General features: G+C 33.6%; 3 protein-coding genes and 1 long non-coding RNA gene across 4 annotated transcripts; 2 read left to right on the top strand and 2 right to left on the bottom strand.

The window, feature by feature from the left end:
• Window positions 1–301: 301 nt before the first annotated feature.
• On the top strand, window positions 302–2,864 carry LOC111990132 (uncharacterized). The gene is made up of 2 exons (XR_010631896.1): window positions 302–528; window positions 2,590–2,864. It is a non-coding gene; the product is annotated as an uncharacterized LOC111990132 (long non-coding RNA).
• A 2,132-nt stretch (window positions 2,865–4,996) lies between these two features.
• Window positions 4,997–8,924, top strand: LOC111990166 (two-pore potassium channel 3). The gene is made up of 2 exons (XM_024021961.2): window positions 4,997–5,989; window positions 8,284–8,924. Exons 1-2 carry the CDS (start codon window positions 5,034–5,036, stop codon window positions 8,432–8,434), a joined length of 1,107 nt encoding a protein of 368 aa, XP_023877729.1. The 5' UTR covers window positions 4,997–5,033; the 3' UTR covers window positions 8,435–8,924.
• A 259-nt stretch (window positions 8,925–9,183) lies between these two features.
• LOC136064100 (uncharacterized) lies at window positions 9,184–9,702 on the bottom strand. The gene has a single exon (XM_065765418.1). The coding sequence runs from the start codon at window positions 9,700–9,702 to the stop codon at window positions 9,184–9,186; it is 519 nt and encodes a 172-aa protein (XP_065621490.1).
• A 4,725-nt stretch (window positions 9,703–14,427) lies between these two features.
• On the bottom strand, window positions 14,428–18,982 carry LOC111990165 (uncharacterized). The gene is made up of 4 exons (XM_024021960.2): window positions 18,669–18,982; window positions 16,774–16,973; window positions 14,803–15,278; window positions 14,428–14,673 (listed from the first exon to the last, which is right to left on the bottom strand). Exons 1-4 carry the CDS (start codon window positions 18,829–18,831, stop codon window positions 14,634–14,636), a joined length of 879 nt encoding a protein of 292 aa, XP_023877728.1. The 5' UTR covers window positions 18,832–18,982; the 3' UTR covers window positions 14,428–14,633.
• Window positions 18,983–22,501: the final 3,519 nt, after the last annotated feature.

Genomic DNA, 22,501 nt, shown 5'->3' with positions numbered 1-22,501 from the left:
ACATTTTTTCTCAGATTATTATTTTTTGTCAAAACATAGCCTTAGGTCATCAGTTTAAAACATTTCTTGATTATCTTCTTTGAAAGAGAGAGTCATGAGATCGAAAATCTCTTTAAATAAAAGGCTAGTAACAGTTTTGCTGCACTTGTTCTGAAACAATATAGTTTTTATTTTGGAGCTGTCACACCTCAAACTGAACGGACAACATTTTGCTCCTTGTATGAAAAGTCAACCAAGCAAAATCAAGGAATGTGATCATTAAGGAGAATAATGGTGTTGTTAAGTTTCAGTTACTTCTCTAATTAGCATTCTCAATTATACTTTGTTGTTTTGGATCTGTACTCTCAAGTAACCAGCAGAAGTGTAGAAAATAATCACGTATCTGCCACAATCTTGTTGTTCTGTACTGAAACTAATTGTTTATATGCAGAGGTTCCAGAATCACTCAAATATAAATCTTGACTGTGCTTAATTGTGGAAACAATGAGAAGAAAAGTCAAGCAATTGCTGAGAATCTCTCCAGATCAGGTAAAATGAATTGCCATACTTTTCTTTTCATTTTATATCATTCAATTTTCCTTCCTCCACTTATTATTTATGGAGCTCAAGGTCTTCTTTTTTTGAAGCTGTCTGCTTATATATTAATATATTTTAGAAAAAGCAAATAAGAAAAGGAGGAAAACATTTGTCATGTTTTCAAGTTTCAACGTCTTAAATAATAGAAAAATGAAGATTGAAGTTCTCGACATTATCTTAACTGCTGGATTGATCTTGGCACAATAAAGTACAAAACATGTGTGTAACTTACTAATTATATTTTATATATATATATATATATATAATGTATGAGAAAGTGAATTTTTTATGTAGCTAATACTAATTCCGTTCACTTGTATAGTTGTCAACAATATTGACTTATTTTATGGACACAGTATATGAGATTGAAATCCAATAGCATTTGGACCAATGGCATCTCCTGTTTCTCCTCTCCCTATAGACAAGGTGTCATCTTTGACACCACAGGTTCAAGTCTATACTGTGTAAATTGTATCTGCCTATTAAAAAAACATTTGAGATTAAAAGCTCATTATTCATCCATTCAAGGAAAAAAAAGGCCACACTAATCACATCTTTGTATGTTGTTGTGGAATATATATAGGAAAGGTTTGGCTCCACTCACTTGGTTGGTTGGGTTAAGTGAGTCATGTGCGTTGTACATGGCGAGGACTAATGTCATCTTCCTATTATTAGTGGTTGGAACCAAACTTTGTCCATATACATACATATACATAGAGTCTTTGACATGGAAAGGCTTTGACATAATTGTTTGAACACAGAGTACAATATCAAATATGAGGGAAAACCATGTCTGACTATTTCATAAATGAAAACAGGAGAGACTTGAATGAAAATTCCAAAATTTTCTTTTCTTTTGTACTTACTCCCAACCATTCATACATGTTTGAATAGAATGTACTATCGAAGTTGAATGAAAACTATGTGTGATTAGTTTGGAAACAGAAAAAACGTTTGAATGAAGACCCAAATATAACTTTGCAGTACATTTGACTCAAATAATTGAAAAATAGTATTGTGATATCCTCTCTTTAAGTAAACTGTGTATGTCATGAAGCTAAAATGTTGCCTTGTCCATTTTCTGCTAGACACGGTACACGTGTTGCACTGTATGATTGCAGCTATTAGCATATTATGCAACGACCTCTAGTTACTTTCCCTCAACAACCTCAAGGACCTCAATGTTGCCTTTTCCATGTGCTGCTAACCATGACACTCGAGGACGTTGTGCATTCATCACTTCCCCAAAAATTTTATTTGCTACTTATGCCCCATGTTCTAAGAAGAGTACTTATTTTGGCCAAGTTTAATTAAGGGGATTAAACCCTCAAAATCAAACCCCACAAACGGGGTGGAATGCTACAGGACCATAAGGCCGCTGGCCTAATAAGAGTGTACTTGTGTCATGAATGCTAGTATTACTCTTCTCCCTTTTGTAAGTCGAGTAAAAGGTGCTGTTTTTGCTTTTTACTTGGTTGAACTTAGTACACTAGTTTGCGAAGAGACTTCTATCTCACTGGCATTGCATGCTCTCCTTATGAGTAGAATCAGGGTTTAAATCCCTCATCTCCCATTGTTGTAAGTAACTATCAAATTATATAAAAAAATAAAAAACCCCCAAGTATCCAATACATTGTGATTAAGCACTTTTTATTATTGTTTTATGAGAAGAATCATGGTTCAAATCCCTCATTTTTGTAGGTAAAGTTTTACTTCTTTTTTTTCACAATTTATTTTTTAGACAAAGTAAAACTCAGACAAACAAACAAAAAGGTAATTGATAAATATTACCAACCTTCATAGAAAAGAATAGAGATCAAATGTTTTTTGGGCCAAGATTAGTTGTTGGTGATGTTGACTCGTCAGCGTAACATGATTATTAAGCCTTATATGATGTGTTAAACAAGGTGGGTGATTATTGGGCCAAAACTGTACACTGTACAGGAATAATGTTTAGGTTGTTGAATTCATGCAGTTTCAATTATCTAACTTTTCCCTCTCCTTTACGTGCAGAATCTAAAGGACATGCTGGCTTTTGGGGAAAGGGTTGGAGAATATTAGATGCGCATTAGTGCTTGTTAATGATGATCTGATTGTTATGAAACAAACGGCTTTCTGTATATACCTCTTGCTTCTGGGATGTATTTTCAAATAAACTGCCTCTCTCTCTCTCTCTGTACTCAAGAAATTTCTCTTCAAATAGGTTCCTCTTTCAATATCCAGTTGGAGTTAAAGCTCTCATTTCGACACTTCTATCACCATGATATAAGATTGCCTTACTTCCATTATGTTCCTTTTCCATTTAAAATTTTATCATGAGGCCTCACTTTGAAGTCCAATATAAGAGCCTAAATTGGCAATGAACCGAAAATTTCCATTAGTTCAATTGCCAAAGTTACTTCTTTGATTACATAAGGGGAGCAAGAATAAGAGTGATGGAAAACCACCACCGACGCCATCTTTATTGCACACTAATCACAAAAATATGCTCAGTAGTTGCAAAGAATTTTATCTAAAAACTAACAAAAATTTACATCCATTTCGCAACATTCGTAAATTAGCCTACCACCTTATACATGAGCTCACTACAATTTGCAATTTAAAATTTTTAATGATCCATGCAAGAGGTGATAAGTTAATCTAGAAATCTCATGAAGTTGTGAATTTTTGTTATGTTCTTAGCATGACTCCAAATTTATTGTGTCACAAGTAATTGATAAACTAAAGGGTTTTACTAATGTGTGCTGCAGGGATTGGATCTGAGCGCCTCTACTGTTGGAAGAGTGAACTCAAACCCAGCTAGTCCAATACAATAAATTTTGTAGAGAATGAGTTTAAAAACTAAACCTTAATGCATGAATAACGGACAATATGATGGTTATGACAATTATACATAGATGAACTGAGGTTTTCTAAGAAAGTTTGTCCTTGGCTCAGTCTGAGGAGCTTTTGGTCATTCCTCCCTCCATCCTCTTTCTTGATTTGTTTTTCCCTCTTATATAGTTCTCTTCTAACGATCTCTTTCTTCCAATTGTTGATCATTAATGCTCCTCTTTGACTACCTGTCTCATAAGCCACTTTACTAACCCTCCTGTGAGTTGCAACAACCAAGACAGCACTGTTCAGAGGTCGCTTCTCCATTAATGCGACCAGAGAGTTAGGTGTATGTATTTAATGTGGAGGTGACAGTTTCTCTTTAAACTATTCTTCCACTATGCTTCCATGGCTGACACTTTATACTTGCTCTTTCCCTTAGGATGCTCTAAGAGGCTACCTTTGATGGCCCGCTACTTCCTCCCCCTATGGCCTTGACTGGCCGAGGACAAGATCGTCCTCGACAACATCCTTGGGCAATTTGTACTTTCTCACATCGTCCTCGGACGTTTCTTCCTTCTCGGCGTGGACCTTGGGCTTTAGTACGGAGTGGGTCGGAGTTACCAAATCCTTTAGGCCTCACATGTGTCTTTAGGACATATATTAATAAACCATTTTATGAAACTTTTTATGAAAAAATTACAAACTTTTTTTACAACTTTTTCAATTTTTCATAAAATGTTTCAAATAATGAATGGTTTAACTAAACTAAATAAAAGAAAACAGCTGCAACCTGTCTAAAACTTTCCTAACTGCATTGATTTAACTAGCCGAACTGTCTAAATCGGGCACGTGAGTGTTTTCCTTAACACTTGGAACATTGAATCATTGATCCAATCAATTGCATACACCCTTTTATACGCTTTGACCTGCCCTATCTGACACGGAATTAAAAAAATTTAAATTAAGTTATTTTTTATATTAAAAAAAAAGGTGATGGAGAAGTAATATAAATGTGAAACATAGGAAGGATTAATGCGGACAAATGAATGGATCTTTCAAAAGACGTTTAAGATACGAAAAAAACCTAACCCGGGTGTACTTGGTCAACTATCACGTTCCTTCTTTTAACATCAGGATACTAGTCCAAAAGGGAAAGGAAGATCTAATACCATAAAGTACAAAATCATATGAGACTCAAATCAGGATTCTTAATTTTTGTTTAACTTATTGACCCCTTTAGTTTTTTGTCACAATTTCCTGAATCCTCTGACAATTAAATTGGAAAGATATTTTCAATACTATATGATATTTTTCCTGCAATGATATCATTTGGGACTATTAGTTAACACTTAACAGTCAAGATCAAACTTACTAAAAAATAAGACCAATTCCAAAATGTTGGGACTCGAAAAGTTTAGTTGATTTTGACATTTCCTTCTTTAAATTGCCCCTTTTTTCTTGGGATTTCCATGCATATTGCATCTAGTTACAACTACCAGTAAAAAAGAAGAGTGGGAGTTAGATGAACAACCGAACTTCATTACTGCATTGACTTGTAGGTAAGAGTGTCGCACTTGCACTTGCACTGTGTGTATCAAATTATCTAGAAATAATACTCCTTATGATGTAGATTCATCACCATGGATGAACCTCTTCTCTCTGGGAAACAAGAAATAGTAGAAGAAAAGCCTACCAGACCCTCCTCTCCACAGCAATTACCAGCACAAAATAATCATGAAGACTCTGATTTAAACCTCATAGCCAACTTGAGCAACAAAATGAAGATGGGCGCGCGGCGCTGTGATTCTCTTCCAAAATATTTGATTGGCTTAAGGGAAAATAATGCTAAGGTGAATCCCCCTGAGCCACTAGCATCATCTTCTACAATCGTCCCGTTGGCATTTATCGGTGTCATTTTATATGTCATAATTGTAGTTACAATATTCATGACAACTGGGAGTTTTAAAGGTCACACTACTTTCAAGCCAGTAGACGCCTTGTACTTCAGTGTGGTCACGCTTTGCACGGTTGGTTATGGTGACATTGTACCAGACTCCACTTTTACTAAACTGTTCACATGTTTTTACATTATAGTTGGTTTTGTAATCTTTGAGTTCTTGCTCAATTCGTTCGTAACACACATTTGTAACAAACAAGAGGAAGTGTTGTTGAGTAGCATGGATGAGAATAAGTACAAGAATTTGTTTCATACATATATGATAGATACTAAAAAGGGAAGAGTGAGGATAAGAACTAAAGTGGGGTTGGCTTCTGGGGTTGTGATTGGATGTATTGCTGTAGGAACAATTACAGTGCATTTCTTAGAGGGTATGAGTTGGGTTGATGGTTTTTATTTCTCAATTACATCAGTGACAACAGTTGGTTATGGGGATTATGCTTTCACAACAATTAGAGGAAGGTGTTTTGCAATTATTTGGCTATTGGTAAGCACATTAGCTGTTGCCAAGGCATTCTTATACCTTACAGAGCTTAGGATCGAAAGGAGGAATCGCAGATTTGCACAAGGGATTCTTCATAAGAAGATCTCTGCCAGGGATTTGGTTGCTGCAGACCTCGATCATGACGGTACTATCAGGTATTTATGATTCCTTTTAGCATAAATTCTAGTACTGTTATGGAAGAATTACTCATCTTTTTCACTTAAATATAACTTGGTTCAATTGGTAATTTAGTGCAATTAATGATAGGTAATTGATAATTTACTGCAATAATTGATAGGTAGAAGCATACTCTCAAGACAATAAATTAGATTGACATGTAAATTTGATTGATATTTGACAATAATAGATTACCATAAATTGATTCCTACTCCCTAAATTACTATGCTTTTTTATGAAACTGAATGCTTATTTTCAAGAACCTATAGCATGCATAACATGGACTCATAAAAGTGCCCTGCTCATGCCTTGAGCATTCTTTGAAGATATGTTATTTTTTATTTTTTAGGGAAATTCTGTCAGTGTGAGTTTCTCGTTGACTTGAAACTAGTCATGATTATCAGTATGAAAGAAAAATTTAGACAGAAAATTCAACAGGAGCGAACATTGATTATACATAAACTACACTAAAAGAAGAATGACAGAGTTAGGCAATGACTGATGCAAAATATGGCCTTTACAGTGAAGTGATTACTATGGAACAGAAAATACTAATAATTTGATAAGAAATTTGAAGAGAATAATATGTCATAGTCTAGGGACTAGGGTAATAATAATATATATATATATATATATATCAAGAACACCAAATTAAGTTTTCCTTCAAAGGAAGTCATAATGGCCATTTTAATTAAAGGAGAAGGGTATGAGGTATATCTCTAGGTGACTGAGTAAGCCTTGAAAAACGTATGACAGAATGCGTGAAAATCAGTGAAGTTTGGAAGAGTGCCAAGAAAACACGATCATACTGAGCATTAAGGTACCCTATTGCGGGGATAGTGAGTGTGGACAAAGAAGAATAAAAAAAAATGATGGTTAATATCATAAGTAACAAGATAATTGTTCATGTTAAAAATGAGGATCCTCAAGTAGTTCATTATAAGATAAAGCAGGCTTGATTACTTGATTAGTAAACCCCCTAAAATGAGTTATCTACAAGGGACGGATATTCAAGTTTGGGAATAGGAAGTTGTACATGACATAAAAATCAGAAAAGAGAACTGGAAAGAAATGTGGGAGACTTGATGCAATGTAATAAACACTGCAACAACAACCAAGCCTTAATCCCAAATTCTTGGAGTCGACTATGGATCTTCAATGGGGCCACATTTATTCTTTTCTGCCATTTTAATCTATATGAAATCATACTCTTTTTACTACTACTAATGCAATGTAATACACACTGAGGCCTGAAAAACCAGATATGAGGGAGGTTGGCTGCAATATTTGACTAGGATGGAAATTGTTCTATCAATTCTGCTGTCTGGTATGCACATTCTGGTGACAGCCAATTTGGAAAAGGAAGTACTATTGTATAGTTTACATCCTCAGTTTTGCAAGTGACTTATTCAACTTCAATGTCAGACTATAGCATTTTATTAATCAGTTAGTGGTAAGGCATTGATGCCTTACAGACGACCAGTTGGTGATTTGGGCATGTCACAGAATATAACAGGTACTAATTTGATAGCCAAAGTGCAATACATTTGGAAAGAACGTGTGCCTTGTGGTAGAACTGAAGAGCTAAGTTTCTTACAGTAGATTCTAGTTGGTTTTCAGCACATGATAATGAGATAATGACAAAATTGTATTAAGTTTTTGGAGGGTTTAAATCCCAGATTGTGCAGTGTTATATTCAGCTTATGCCTCCACTGCAATCTGCCACTCTTTTAATGAGGGGTGTAAATTATACAATGGGAGAGTTGAAGATGCCTACTTTATTACAGTATCTTACCTTATTAGTATCTAATGGTAGGAAATTGATCATTATTGGAGAACAGCGTCCACAGCATCATTGAAGCAGGGTGTTTGGCTCAGAAATAGAAATGAGAAACTAGAGGAAAAATGACACAGGCATACTTTGGAGACAATGTGGATTCTAATGAAGAATTCATATTAAAACCTAAAGAAATCGTGTGAAGAACTTTATCAATTTAATTTTGATAGTTACAAACTTACAATAATTGGGTGGGGGGAGGGCAGGAGGTGCCAATTGAGATACAAGTCTCTTGGCACTTTATCAATTTAATATCTCATGCGAAATCAATCTCCAAGTTTACTTTTCAGAAACAAAATTGTTTAAACAAGATTATTCTGTAGCTTCATGGGTTTCTTCTTCTATGATTTGCATGTATTTTTGTCCTCTTTTTTGTCGACTTCTATGTTTTTGAAACCATCTAGCTGATATTCCTTTTCATTTTTATTACTACAGTAAAGCCGAATTCATCATATACAAGCTCACGATGATGAGAAGGATAACCAAAAGAGAGACCCTGCAGATTGCCAAAGAATTTGATTTACAGGACACTAGACATTTTGGCAAACTTACTCTGAATGACATCCTGAATATGGAAGCTGAATGACTCAAATATGGTTTTCCTAATGGAAATAAAAGATGATGACTTTCAGGATATTGCTCAAGCAATAGCCTTCCTAAGGCCTCTCCACCGTGTACAGCAATGTGAGAGTTCACAATCATTCTTCATCAAAGATATGGTTAGTGACTTCAAATATATTTTTTCAGAAATGTGGTCAAATGGTTGATGCCAAATGGGGCTATTCTTTTGTAAATGCTTTCAAATACGTAGGGATGCTTGGGGATCTCATTTCATTTTTACCCTTTGCAATTCATTCTTAGCTGGAGAAGTCAGCTTTTTATTTCATCCTAAAGAATGTATACCCTATATCATTGTTACCCCTTGCAAATTGTACTTTTTTGAAGAAGAAAAACCAATTGTGTTAAACTTAAAACTAGAAAGACAGAAAGTACAAAATGGGCAGCTGCATACCCATGGAGACCCCTACATATCAATGGCACAGTGAGTCAATAAAATCACACAAATTTGAAGGAGATGACATGGCTGAGTATTCCACTTTTTGTACTAAATTGCTAATAGAAGAAACACTAATCCAAGGGACAACTTGCATTTTATTCCTAATTTAGTAAAGTTCAATATCTTTTCATCTCCTGTAAATCTATGAGTTTTTTTTTTTTTTTTAATTTTTTTTTTAAGAATGTTGATTCTCATATTAAATTAATTTGCACCAGTATGTAAATCTCAGCAACAATCATGACTGTTTCAAAATATTTATATATCAACTTTTAAGTTTATTAATATGCATACCTTTTTCTAATCCCACAGATGCTCTCAAGAAGTTCCTGAGTTTGCTGCACCTTTGAATTTTTTGGTGTCTCTTTGCTATCTAGTACCAAGGTTGAGACCCTCAAGATGGTGACAAGTTCTGCTTCAATTTTGCTCAGCTCTTGATCTATATGTTCTAAGAATTCATCATAAGAAGATATTCCACTCAAGCCACTGATTAGGTCATTATCATTCCAAATGCCAACACTCAAAGAGGCATGAATATCCTCTGGCTCCTTACCAACAGGTAGGCTTTCTTCAATCTCCGAACAAAGCTGCAAATCCTGTTGGCCATCAAGTTCCAGCACATGAGGCTCAACTTCTTTGTTCTCATTCAGATCTTCTTTATTTTCCTGCTTTGGTGTTATAATCCGAACAGGACTGGGTGCATTTTCATTGCCGACTTCAAGATCCAAACCAACATTCCCAACCAGCTGACTTTCTTTCAGAGATATGGCCTGAAACCAAATTAGGCTTCTTCTGATCATATGGTTGGCTGAAAGATTTTGTTCTTGAATGAGATTGAGCAAAGATATAAAATTTGAAAATAAAATAAATCCAGTGACATGAAAAGAAACACATTTAAAATAATCATAAGAAGCTTTTACACATTGATTAAAATAGTAGAGATCTTTCAGGCCATAATAAGACATATATGTAAATTATATAGAGAATCTTATCTGGTTGAACAATCATGTACAAGATATATACAAAAAAATTTATTTAATAAAATCCACCATTTATTTACATGAGCCCAACATCTGTCTTAAACTAATTATATTTACATGAACTTAGTTTGCATAACAAGTGCTGATGCATAGTGGAATCAGTTTGGTCTAAGACATAGGGATAAGATGGATGGATTGTAGAACTATCTAATCTCTCTTCCTGTCTAAGCTAGGGTCTTATGAAGCACTTATTTAACATAGCATGTGTGACATGGTGTCGGCAGCCAATCTCTATGCTTTTGTGATAAACCTTGTGGCAGCATTTGCTACAAGGATAGGGTTTATTTGGATAAATAAAAAAAACTATAACACATGAGACCTAGTGTCAGATAGAAACTCGAGAAAAGCTTTTATACACTAAGAAAAATCATATCTAATTCACACTAATAACTGCTATATACTAGCTAAGTATTTTTGTAAATGTCCACCAGCTCTCTCTGTCAAAAACAAACATAAAAAATTCAGATTGTTCTCTCTGAAAAAGAGAAACATTTTGATGCATCCAAACTTATATAACCTTAAATTCCAGAATTTTCCTCTAATTTTTATTTAATTTGAGAAAGAGAATAGCGGACTAGTAAAATACTTTTGATGTGACAATTTCAAAGAAAATCAGAGCATGCATGAGATAAATCAAATAATATGTTATAACTAAATTTCTCTGAAGTCTATAACAGATAATGTAATATATTAAAACAGGAACTATGACCATTAAACATGACAAAGAGAACCTCCTTTCAAAAACTGTAAACTGGGTCTAAAGTTATCAACAGCTTTGCGAATGATCTATTTCCTAAAGCATGAAGGAGGAATAAGAAAAGACACTCACTGGATCACTTGCACGCTCTATGCATAAGTTACAGTTACTTTCATGATCATTTTTGCAATATCTTATCATGCATAGCTGCCTCAAGATATAATTCCTAATCCTAATTGATTCTAGGTTCCACCACCTCAAATAGCTTTTCAATTTGCCTAGCTAGCTAGCGTTTTTCAACTGGCTGTTATGTTAGTTGTAGTGCACCTTCCCTCCTTTAGTATATTCACTGCCTGATAGGCATAACATATAACACAACTAGCAACAATCTCACTTGCAGAGTTGGAGCATGCCATGGGAGAAGGGGGNTTTTTAATTTTTTTTTTAAGAATGTTGGTGTGTCTTGAATTTAGGTATAGGTCATAGGTAGCTGACTTTCACTAACTCTCAAATTGAATCGTTCTTAGTCCTTTTTGGTTTTGATGACAATTCCACGTGGCAATGGTGACATGGTAGAGTACACAACATAGCATTGGAGATGACGTGACTGAGTTTTCCACTTGACAATGTGTCATTGTTCCATTAGAGAAATTTAGTAAATGCTAACAGAATGTCAAAAAAATGACCACTTTAAATTTATAAGGGATTAAATGCGATCACTATAAGCTTTTATGGAGTAAGGATCGCTCATGACTTAAAGTTTAGAGACCAGAAGTGTATTTTGTCCTAAAATAAATATAAAAATCAAATCAAATTCAATAATTAAGAAATATTTATTTACAAGCTGACTTAAATTGCAGGCAACATAAAAGCCTAGGTTGTGATAACCCAAATTGTGTGGATTTGATATGATTGGATTATTTTAGTATGTGTTTTGTGGGCTTATGTTGAGTCTCAAATTGGTTTTACTAAGTGAATATTGGGTTTATAAGTGATTATGAGGAGCCCCAATTGCACCTGAAATAGTCATTTTGAGGTTTAAGCACATATGTAATTAGTACTTTCCACAATCATTACAAAATGATATTAGAGCAAACTTAGTAATGCCATGTGGCTTGAGGGCATTACACTTTACCAAGGATGTAAGGAATTGAAGTAGGAGAGATTGTAATATACCAAATTTTGTGTATTGAGTTGTTTCAATGTGTCATGAGGGAAAGCTTTGACGATTTCTTTTTTTGTTAAATGAAAAATGAAAATAGTAGATGAGATGAGACTTATAAGTGTTAATTACAAAACCTTGTTAAAATAATGTGATTATTTTCTAACAAAGTATAGTTAATACAATATGTTAGATTTTCTAAATTAAGTTATCAATATTTGTTATTTGAAAATATTTGAAATTTTGGAATTTTGTTTTAAAGGAAATATAATGACTTTACATTCAATTATTATATAAGGCGAGATATTTTGTAAATAATGTAATGTGTGCTTGGAATTTGTTTCTAGTGCTTCTTACAAACGGTTCATCATCTATACACCTTAAATGGTCTAAAAATGAAGAAAATATAAGTAAATCCATTACTTATATATATATACACAAAACATTAATAATATAAGAAAAATATAATTTTATCAAAAATCTACCAACAATGTGCTGCAAAGATGACATAATTGTCAATAAAGTAACTCCTTTTTTTACACAAACCTCTCCTCCCAGAACATCACCAAAATGGACTAAAATGGATGGAATAGATCGAACGGGACAAAAAGGATGAAATGAACTAAAGTTGACCAAATAGACCAAATTGGACCAAAATTAAATGAAATGCTACACTGATGTGACTTAGCATAAGCGTAGCAACAATAAAAGCTACGTTTCAAATTTTAGATATTAAATAGATATAGATTTATATACAAATATTTATTTGAAGTACATAAATTACTCTTAATTTTTTTTTTCCCTTTTTTAAGAGAAACCATCACATCGAAAAGAATTATTTCAATTAAAACATAGGCTTATATTAGAACTAAAATTGACACCAAGACTCCCAATCTCAATTAGATAGAGTATATAGAGAAGAGGTAAAGGGACGAAACGTAACCGGAAGAGAAGTACACAAAACATGAGAAGGAACAAAGCTAACGACAAAAATACAACAGATCCAAGAAATTCAAAATAGAAGAAACAGAAAATGGTTAGTTTTCTCCATCCGCGCAGAAGCAATCTGAAACAGAAACTAGGATTTTATAGCTGGGAGCTCGGCAACATTGATGACCTATTATTATTCTTCAAATGCTCAACATAAGGAATATATTATACAATCTATAAAATTACGTACCTTTTTTTTTCCCAAATATTACATTACATACATTTATGTATTTATTTGTTTGTTTATACATGTATATAGGCATTTTCCATAAACATTTTTTTGATAAATAATAAAATTTCAGATTATAAAGTATTTTCCATGAACATAGTAGCAGTAATGTATTAAATAGTAAGTTTGATGTTCACATAAAGGAATTTCACAGAAAAGCACTTTTTATTTTCTATTATATACCCTCTTGTATCTTACTAAAATAAAGGAGTTCACTTTTTTATAGATATAATAGAATTTCAACCAATAGTGTCCCTAGAATTGATTATATATCTATAATATTGTACCATTGTTTTATTATTATTTTTAATAAATATTAAGTTTTATTAATTGAAAGGATCTACCTTAAGAGTGCATGAATTGCTAAAAATTACAAAGGAAGAGATTTGCCAAAAAAAAAAAAGGATTAATGAATTCTAACATATAATTAATCTCACTAGGACACAACACAAGAGACTTCAACCATTCAAATAATGATCTTATGAAAAATTATTATGGCCAAACAACGGAGCCTTCCACCTCTTCAAAAGTTTGATGATTCCTCTCTCCATAGTGTCCACAAAAGGCTTAAGGAAGAAAATTCAAAATAAAAGAAGAGTGTTTTACCGAATTAATTCCTCCATGGATTAAAAATGCTCTTGGGCATGATCCCAAATATATATATATATATATATATAAAACAATCTCCAAGTAATCTTAATGATGCTCAATTTAGAAATAACACTTGTAGTTCATAAAGTAAAGCATAATCATTTAACAAAAACACAAGATAAATGAGGTCACAATGAAGGAAACAATTTTAAGATCTAACAGGAAAAAAAAAATCTAAATGCTTGGCCATCTTTTATATTTTTTAAACAATAGGTTGAACATAATCAACTAACTTATATTGCATGAATTTGTATACACTGGCCAAAAAGACTTGCATACAAGCATCTAGTTAGTGTTTGGGAAATTGTTAGTTCATTCATTTGAAGTTGGATTTTTCTAGGGTAGATTGAATTCGAGGTCATTTTGAAAGACACAGGCTTGTGTGCTTTTGTTGGTGATAAATTGGTAACATGGCAAAACAAGAAGTAAAATATGGTGACTTGGTATAGCGTCAAAGCTGAGTATGGGCTATGGCTCATACAACATGAAAATGTTATGGCTGAATATCTTATAAGAAATTGGGATTTTCTATTGATAAGCCTTGGAAGATGTTTTGTGATTATCAAATTATTATTTATATTGCTAGTAATCCTGTGTTTCATGAGACCATAAAGCAAATTGAGGTGGACTGACTTTAATTGAGGTATGGTATGTGAAACAAGTTGTTACTTCCTTTGTCAAGTCTTGGGACCAATTAGGAGACGTATTTACTAAGGAACTCTGTAAGATGGGCAAGATGGATACCTATACTCCAGCTTGGGGAAAGTGTTATGGATATAATATATAAGGGAAAACTTGTAATTATATAGTTACTATTACACATCAAAAGAAAAACCAGCCAGTCTAGGATTGAGCTCTCACAATCTTTTCATATTCTCTCTCTAGCTGTCAGCACCACAATACATAGAATCAATCCTCGCCTGCCTGCTGAAGCTGAAAATTGAGTACGAAAAGATGAAATATCATCTGGTCTCTACCTTTGTCAACTTGATACTTGCAATTCTGTGGGGGAGAAAATAAACTTGCATTCTCAATATTAAATTAATTTGCACCAGTATGTAAATCTCAGCAACAATCATGACTGTTTCAAAATATTTATATATCAACTTTTAAGTTTATTAATATGCATACCTTTTTCTAATCCCACAGATGCTCTCAAGAAGTTCCTGAGTTTGCTGCACCTTTGAATTTTTTGGTGTCTCTTTGCTATCTAGTACCAAGGTTGAGACCCTCAAGATGGTGACAAGTTCTGCTTCAATTTTGCTCAGCTCTTGATCTATATGTTCTAAGAATTCATCATAAGAAGATATTCCACTCAAGCCACTGATTAGGTCATTATCATTCCAAATGCCAACACTCAAAGAGGCATGAATATCCTCTGGCTCCTTACCAACAGGTAGGCTTTCTTCAATCTCCGAACAAAGCTGCAAATCCTGTTGGCCATCAAGTTCCAGCACATGAGGCTCAACTTCTTTGTTCTCATTCAGATCTTCTTTATTTTCCTGCTTTGGTGTTATAATCCGAACAGGACTGGGTGCATTTTCATTGCCGACTTCAAGATCCAAACCAACATTCCCAACCAGCTGACTTTCTTTCAGAGATATGGCCTGAAACCAAATTAGGCTTCTTCTGATCATATGGTTGGCTGAAAGATTTTGTTCTTGAATGAGATTGAGCAAAGATATAAAATTTGAAAATAAAATAAATCCAGTGACATGAAAAGAAACACATTTAAAATAATCATAAGAAGCTTTTACACATTGATTAAAATAGTAGAGATCTTTCAGGCCATAATAAGACATATATGTAAATTATATAGAGAATCTTATCTGGTTGAACAATCATGTACAAGATATATACAAAAAAATTTATTTAATAAAATCCACCATTTATTTACATGAGCCCAACATCTGTCTTAAACTAATTATATTTACATGAACTTAGTTTGCATAACAAGTGCTGATGCATAGTGGAATCAGTTTGGTCTAAGACATAGGGATAAGATGGATGGATTGTAGAACTATCTAATCTCTCTTCCTGTCTAAGCTAGGGTCTTATGAAGCACTTATTTAACATAGCATGTGTGACATGGTGTCGGCAGCCAATCTCTATGCTTTTGTGATAAACCTTGTGGCAGCATTTGCTACAAGGATAGGGTTTATTTGGATAAATAAAAAAAACTATAACACATGAGACCTAGTGTCAGATAGAAACTCGAGAAAAGCTTTTATACACTAAGAAAAATCATATCTAATTCACACTAATAACTGCTATATACTAGCTAAGTATTTTTGTAAATGTCCACCAGCTCTCTCTGTCAAAAACAAACATAAAAAATTCAGATTGTTCTCTCTGAAAAAGAGAAACATTTTGATGCATCCAAACTTATATAACCTTAAATTCCAGAATTTTCCTCTAATTTTTATTTAATTTGAGAAAGAGAATAGCGGACTAGTAAAATACTTTTGATGTGACAATTTCAAAGAAAATCAGAGCATGCATGAGATAAATCAAATAATATGTTATAACTAAATTTCTCTGAAGTCTATAACAGATAATGTAATATATTAAAACAGGAACTATGACCATTAAACATGACAAAGAGAACCTCCTTTCAAAAACTGTAAACTGGGTCTAAAGTTATCAACAGCTTTGCGAATGATCTATTTCCTAAAGCATGAAGGAGGAATAAGAAAAGACACTCACTGGATCACTTGCACGCTCTATGCATAAGTTACAGTTACTTTCATGATCATTTTTGCAATATCTTATCATGCATAGCTGCCTCAAGATATAATTCCTAATCCTAATTGATTCTAGGTTCCACCACCTCAAATAGCTTTTCAATTTGCCTAGCTAGCTAGCGTTTTTCAACTGGCTGTTATGTTAGTTGTAGTGCACCTTCCCTCCTTTAGTATATTCACTGCCTGATAGGCATAACATATAACACAACTAGCAGGGGGGGGGGGGGAGGAATTATTATGAAAATTTGATGTGACTCAGCTTGCTACTTAAAATATAGATATTAAAAGGTCCAGGAAGTTCCTCAGTTGAATCCAACATGAAAGTAATGCTTTTCTAATAATTAACACTTTATTCTACCTTGTTAAGCTTTGTGGAAAGCTCATCAAGCAATTCAATGCGGCTCTTTGACTTCTCCAAAGCTTGCTTAACCTTCTTCTTCTGAAAAAGTAGTTCTCTCGCATCATTTTCCTTCCCAGTTTGGACACTAATAGCTGCTTGTCGTTGAATCTTCTCAGCTGCTTCTGACAATCGCAGAAGCCTCAATCTTGCACTGTTTGCTGAAAATCAATGATGACAAAGTGTTCTAAAATGATGTCACCAATTATATGCAGTATGCATTTCAGATATTTGGCACTAAAAGCAATGGAGTATTTTTCAATTGTCAAATATCAAACATAAGCAATTGAATTGAGAAGATAAATTCTTTGATATCTAAACAATGCCTGAAGAGCTCGCCAACAAATATAAAAGAATAATAAACCATAAATTCATAATAGTAATGAAAAGAAAATTTTTCATTCAGATATCCAACATTAAGTTCCTCTTACATCTAAATTCACACTTAAACAACCAATAATTTAGACAAGTTGAGGTTTGATTTTGCATTCAGAAAAAAATGAAAAGCAGTAAAATTCCCTAGGGACACAATACTACAAGAAACCAAGACTAGTGCTCAATATGCATCAAATAAAAATCACTGCAAAGACATCCCCCAGTCTAGCATGAACACTACAATCAATCTTATTACCATATTTCAAGTTCACAACCAAAATTACTAATCACATGTATACCAAAAAAAAAAAAAAAACACTTATCTCCTTCAGTAAAAAAAAGTGGTGCAATATATGTGAAAGTGTGTATAGCATTTGGTGTACAAACGTCCAACAAAACATAGCATTATTTGGTTGGCCAGAAAATTTGGGTTAATTGTAACTGTATGATCAGAAAAGTTAATTATTTTGAAATAGGATTGGATATGTAAGAATACTACCTTGTGCCATAGTGAGGGAGCTGGTTGCTGGTGCAATTCTATTTAAAGTACATAGGTTTATGCCTAGCGATGATTTGGAGTTTTAGCAAGCTATAAAGGAAGATTCGATTGTCATGTATCATGATAGTAGTAGCACTGGACTGCCTTTGTCAAATGCAGATGTTCTGGCAAAAGAGAAATAACTACAGTTTGAACATTGTGTAGCTCAACCTGAACTAGTTAAAGTCAATGCTCTTAATATCACTCTATGGTTTCATGAATGCTGTGGCAGCATCCAGTGCCATTCACGTCTATCGGAATATTCCTCTTCTAAATTTTAGAATGTAATTTCTTGGAGGATACTGGGTGCACATGCTGTGTACTTTTTCTATTGTTTCTTAATAAAATCTCTATTACTTACATTTCTTTATAAAAAAAATCCTTAAATGTCTAAAGAAAATTTACATTTTTCTTTTATTAAAGGTCATACAGAACACCTGCTTCTACCATTTCAAGAACTGGAGCCAATCATCCTCAAAAAAATCCATCAAAGAAATTATCCCTTTTTTTCTATAGAGGCCAAAGGTTCTGATTGATTTACCCAGTAAAAGTGTAAAAATATGAAAAATTTACTGTACAAATGTCATAACTTTAAAATTCATTTTGGGTTACAAACCCATCAACCCAATTCATCATCTCTAAAAAGTCATAAGCCTGTTCATGAGCAATTCATGTGGTCATAATTTCAATACTATTACTGTCTAATGAAAGATTTTATATATTGGCTATATGATATACCAAGTCATTGTTCCAATTCAACTGGCCAAACAATTATCTGGGAAACACACAATTATCAAAGAAGAGATAAACTATGACAAAATATATCCTATAAATGATTTTGCATTGAAAAGGCAAATGGGTATGGCTAATTATCAACAGAATTATCAAAGAGAGCAAACGGGTATGGTTAATTATTATCAAATGGGTACATGTATTATCATACCTTTGGCTCTGGTTCTTGCTGCCTCAGAGTGAAGCTGATCAAGCTGGGCACGTAGCTGCTCTGTGTTAATGTTGGAGCTTAAGCACATGGGCCTTAATAATAATGGAGGCCTGCAAGTGCAAGGGACAGCCATGCCAATGCCTGCAGCTGAGTTCAATATCATAGTATTTCCTTCTTCTTTTTTCCTTTCTTCCTCTTACTCTTTCTTTCTCGATCTGTAAAAGGGAACCGGGAAGGGGGGGAGGGGTTTGGGGCACGAAGCCCAGCGTTTTATTTTACTTCATATCCCCCTTCTCCCATCTGACCTGACCAATGGTTTTGCAACGTGGGACAAAGTTTGCTACAAATTCTATTATTATATATTTTGAAAATTTAACTATTTGATTGTATATTTTTTTATGTTTTGAAGGTATATTTAATTTTGTGTCTATCAAATGTTATTTACTATTTATTTTAAAATTTTATTTTTTATGTATAATTTTATACTACAAAAATTTAAAATCTATATATTTAATTAATAACATAGCTATTCATCTTTAATTTTTTGCAAATATTATAAGTATAGAAGATAAGAAAAAAATATAATTCAATAATGAATATGTCAAAACTCACATCTAATAAAAAAATATATATATGTTAGAGTTGTAGCCAAGCTTTGTCATTTTTTTTTCTTTTTTCTTTTTTAAGGGTACAAAGGATAGAATTTTATTCACTTGACATGTAGTAACTTTTTATTTTCAACTCTCATCTCATTTCCAACATTGATCTTGTGGATTTTCACCAAAATTGTTATTTATAAAATCTAGTAAGTTTGGTTGTATACTATGAAAAATCTGTAGTAACCAGTTAGCATCCTTTGTATCATGCATAAGAAAAAATACTATTCATGTCTCTAAGCTTTGTTCTTTGATTATTTGTTTGATCTTTCCAATATTCATTAGAAATTTCCCAACACATAAAAGGCATTAAGTCTCTATTAGCATGGGAATGGTTAATTGAAGTGATGCTATTGGTCAATTTTTGTTTTTTTTTGGGTTTATCACACGGAGGATAGAATTAGATAAAACAATGAAAAGAAATTGCATTTTATTATTTAAGTGATGCTATTGGGTTTTTTTTTTTTTTTTTATTTTTATTTTTTTTTTAGGTTTATCATACAGAGGATAGCATTAGATAAAAAAGTGAATAAAAAAAAGAGAATATTACATTTTATTATTCAAGTGATGCTACAATGAAAAGAAGAAGAAGAAGAAGAAGAGAATATTGCATTTTATTATTTTGAATATATAGAGGGACATTAATATATATTTTTTGTTTGTCAAACTTAAAAAAACCTATTCACCAACTTAAACATCTCAAGGTCGATCGAGCATCTCTTGCACGTAACCACAAATTCTTCATAACTATAAGGTTAAGGTTCATCATGGTTCCAATGCTCTCATCTATTATGTTGTCATCAGTTACATCCTTCAAGCTTGTAAGTAATTTAATATCTAAAGTACTGATAGGATCATTTGCAAAGTTTGGTCTTGGTTGATCGGTGTTTCTAATTGTTTCATCTAAATGTTGTTAGCAACAACATCTCCTGAGTGTTTGTTAGACTCAGATTTAAAGACACTTGTGATAGTGTAAGCTTCTCATCCCTCTTTGACATTGTAATCATCAACTTTTATTTGGAATGTATAGGATTTGTCAAGAAAGTTTTGAATTTCTTGAGGTACTTTGTTTGGCTCTTGATTCTGCACAACATGATGTAAAATCTAAAGTTTGTTTGTATAACAGAAACGTTAGGTTTAAACATAAAATTGGAAATGGTTAAGAATTTAGATTAGATACTTTTGAAGAAAGTTCCAAAACAATTTTCTAAATTATTTTCTCTGCATCTTTATCAAAAAGAACAAAAGAAGTCGTCGCAATATGATCCTTCACTTGGATTTTTTACTTTGTAACTGAATATAATAACGAGAGAAGTTAGAAAATATAATAAGGTTATTTTTACATTTATAATTAAGCAATTATCATTTGGTTTTCCTATGCAGTCATTTTAATAGTTATATAGTATAAGCAATGAACAATTTGGTCACCTAGGCATAGGGAACTAAGATTCAAATTTGCAAGTATCACACCAAAACATATTATTTTGTTGTTTTACTTTTCATTTGCAAAGTTGACATGGGATATAATTCCACCCAAATTCTGTTTCTATGTTTACAATATTAGCATAACAGGTAAAAAACTTTTCCTGCAAAATCATTCATTGTAGTTAGTTTTAATTGAATAATAAAAATTTCGATTTGAATAGTTCAGGATAAAGAAAACCTTGACTCCTTCCACCAATGTCATCATAGTTTGCACAATTAGTTCTTATTCAAATTTTGGATTTTTGTCATGTGCTGGGATATATCGAATGACATTATTGTATTCATCCTCACCAACTTTATATCTAAACAAAGCAAGAGATCTATTAAATATTAGCTCTGATACCATGTTAAATAACATTATTATTATTAGCAACGCAATGTGTTATACCATGTTGTATATGCTAGAGTGGATGCGGAAGATGAAGCATAGAATATGAACATCAAGAACACGAGAGTTACGTGGTTCAGCCTTGTCGGCCTACATCCATGGAGAAATCCCTTAAGGGTTACATCTTTATTGTATAAGAGTGTAGTATAATAACCTGTGTTACAATGAACCCTAACATGAGTATATATAGGCGACTAAACTCTAGACTATTAGTACAAGCAGGAATGGGTTTGGGCCTATTACATTGGGCTAATATGTCTATTATATATCTCTAACACCCTCCCTCAAACTCAAGGTGGAAGCTCGATGAATGCTTGAGGTTGGATAAGCATGAGAAGATCACTTGGAGATGCCTTGAAAAATGCCTTTGAAGAAACCACAATAAAGAATGTGCCAATTGACCAATTTAGGAGCTTCAAATGAAGAAACAGAGTCCAAAATTGGAATCTACGCGAAAAACTGAGCAAGATAGGCAATTTCAAAAATTTTAACTTTTGGTCAAAAGTCAGCGCAAAAGTCAAAGTCAACGGATCTGGTCAAAGTCAACGGTCAGTGCTCATGGGTCAGATCCGGGTGGTCCGGGTCGGGTTGGTCCGAGTCAACGTCAGCTAGGTGACATGGTGCTGACGAGGCGACTCTGCTAACGTGGCTAGCTGATGTGTCTGGTGACGTGTCCAAGGCTGGCGTGGCTCATTTTGCTGACATCATCAAATGCCGTCATGGATGACGTCATATTAAGGCTAACGTAGTTCTTTGGCGCGTGCGAGTTGTTCACCGGCGCGTGCAGTAGATACCAGAAATTCTAGAGGCGCGTGAGGGCGCATGTATTGTCAGATTATGGCTGGAATCTCAAGGTTTGTAGATCGGTGAATGAGGAGGCTGTCTGGGCGGCACATGTGGTAATAGGACGATCTGGAATTCAGGAATCTGAGGCGGTGCGTGGGAGAGTTTCAGAGACAACTGCGGCACGTGGAGGCGCGTGGCAAGGCTTCGGGTGATCGGATTTCTGGGTTTTGGTCATGGGAGGTTGTGGAGCACGTCTATGGTCTTAGTTTCATCAGGCGAAGCTTGGATTTGCACAGATCTGATAAGTTAAGTCACGGCTTGCTTGGTTGTTGGATTTTGACATAGCATAGAGCCATGGCAACTACGAGATTTCGTGGTGTCTAGATCCAGCAGGCAAGCATGTGTGACTTTAGATGATGATGTGCACGTGATTATCTTCTTTGCTTGCTAGAGATGTTTGTTTGATGCCAAGAACGAATTTTGGCTCTGATACCATGTTAAATAACATTATTATTATT

This window comes from Quercus suber, unplaced genomic scaffold, assembly GCF_002906115.3.
Source record: "Quercus suber isolate HL8 unplaced genomic scaffold, Cork oak 2.0 scaffold_2, whole genome shotgun sequence".
Classification (NCBI taxonomy): domain Eukaryota; kingdom Viridiplantae; phylum Streptophyta; class Magnoliopsida; order Fagales; family Fagaceae; genus Quercus; species Quercus suber.
This window is presented reverse-complemented; position numbering and strand designations above follow the sequence as displayed.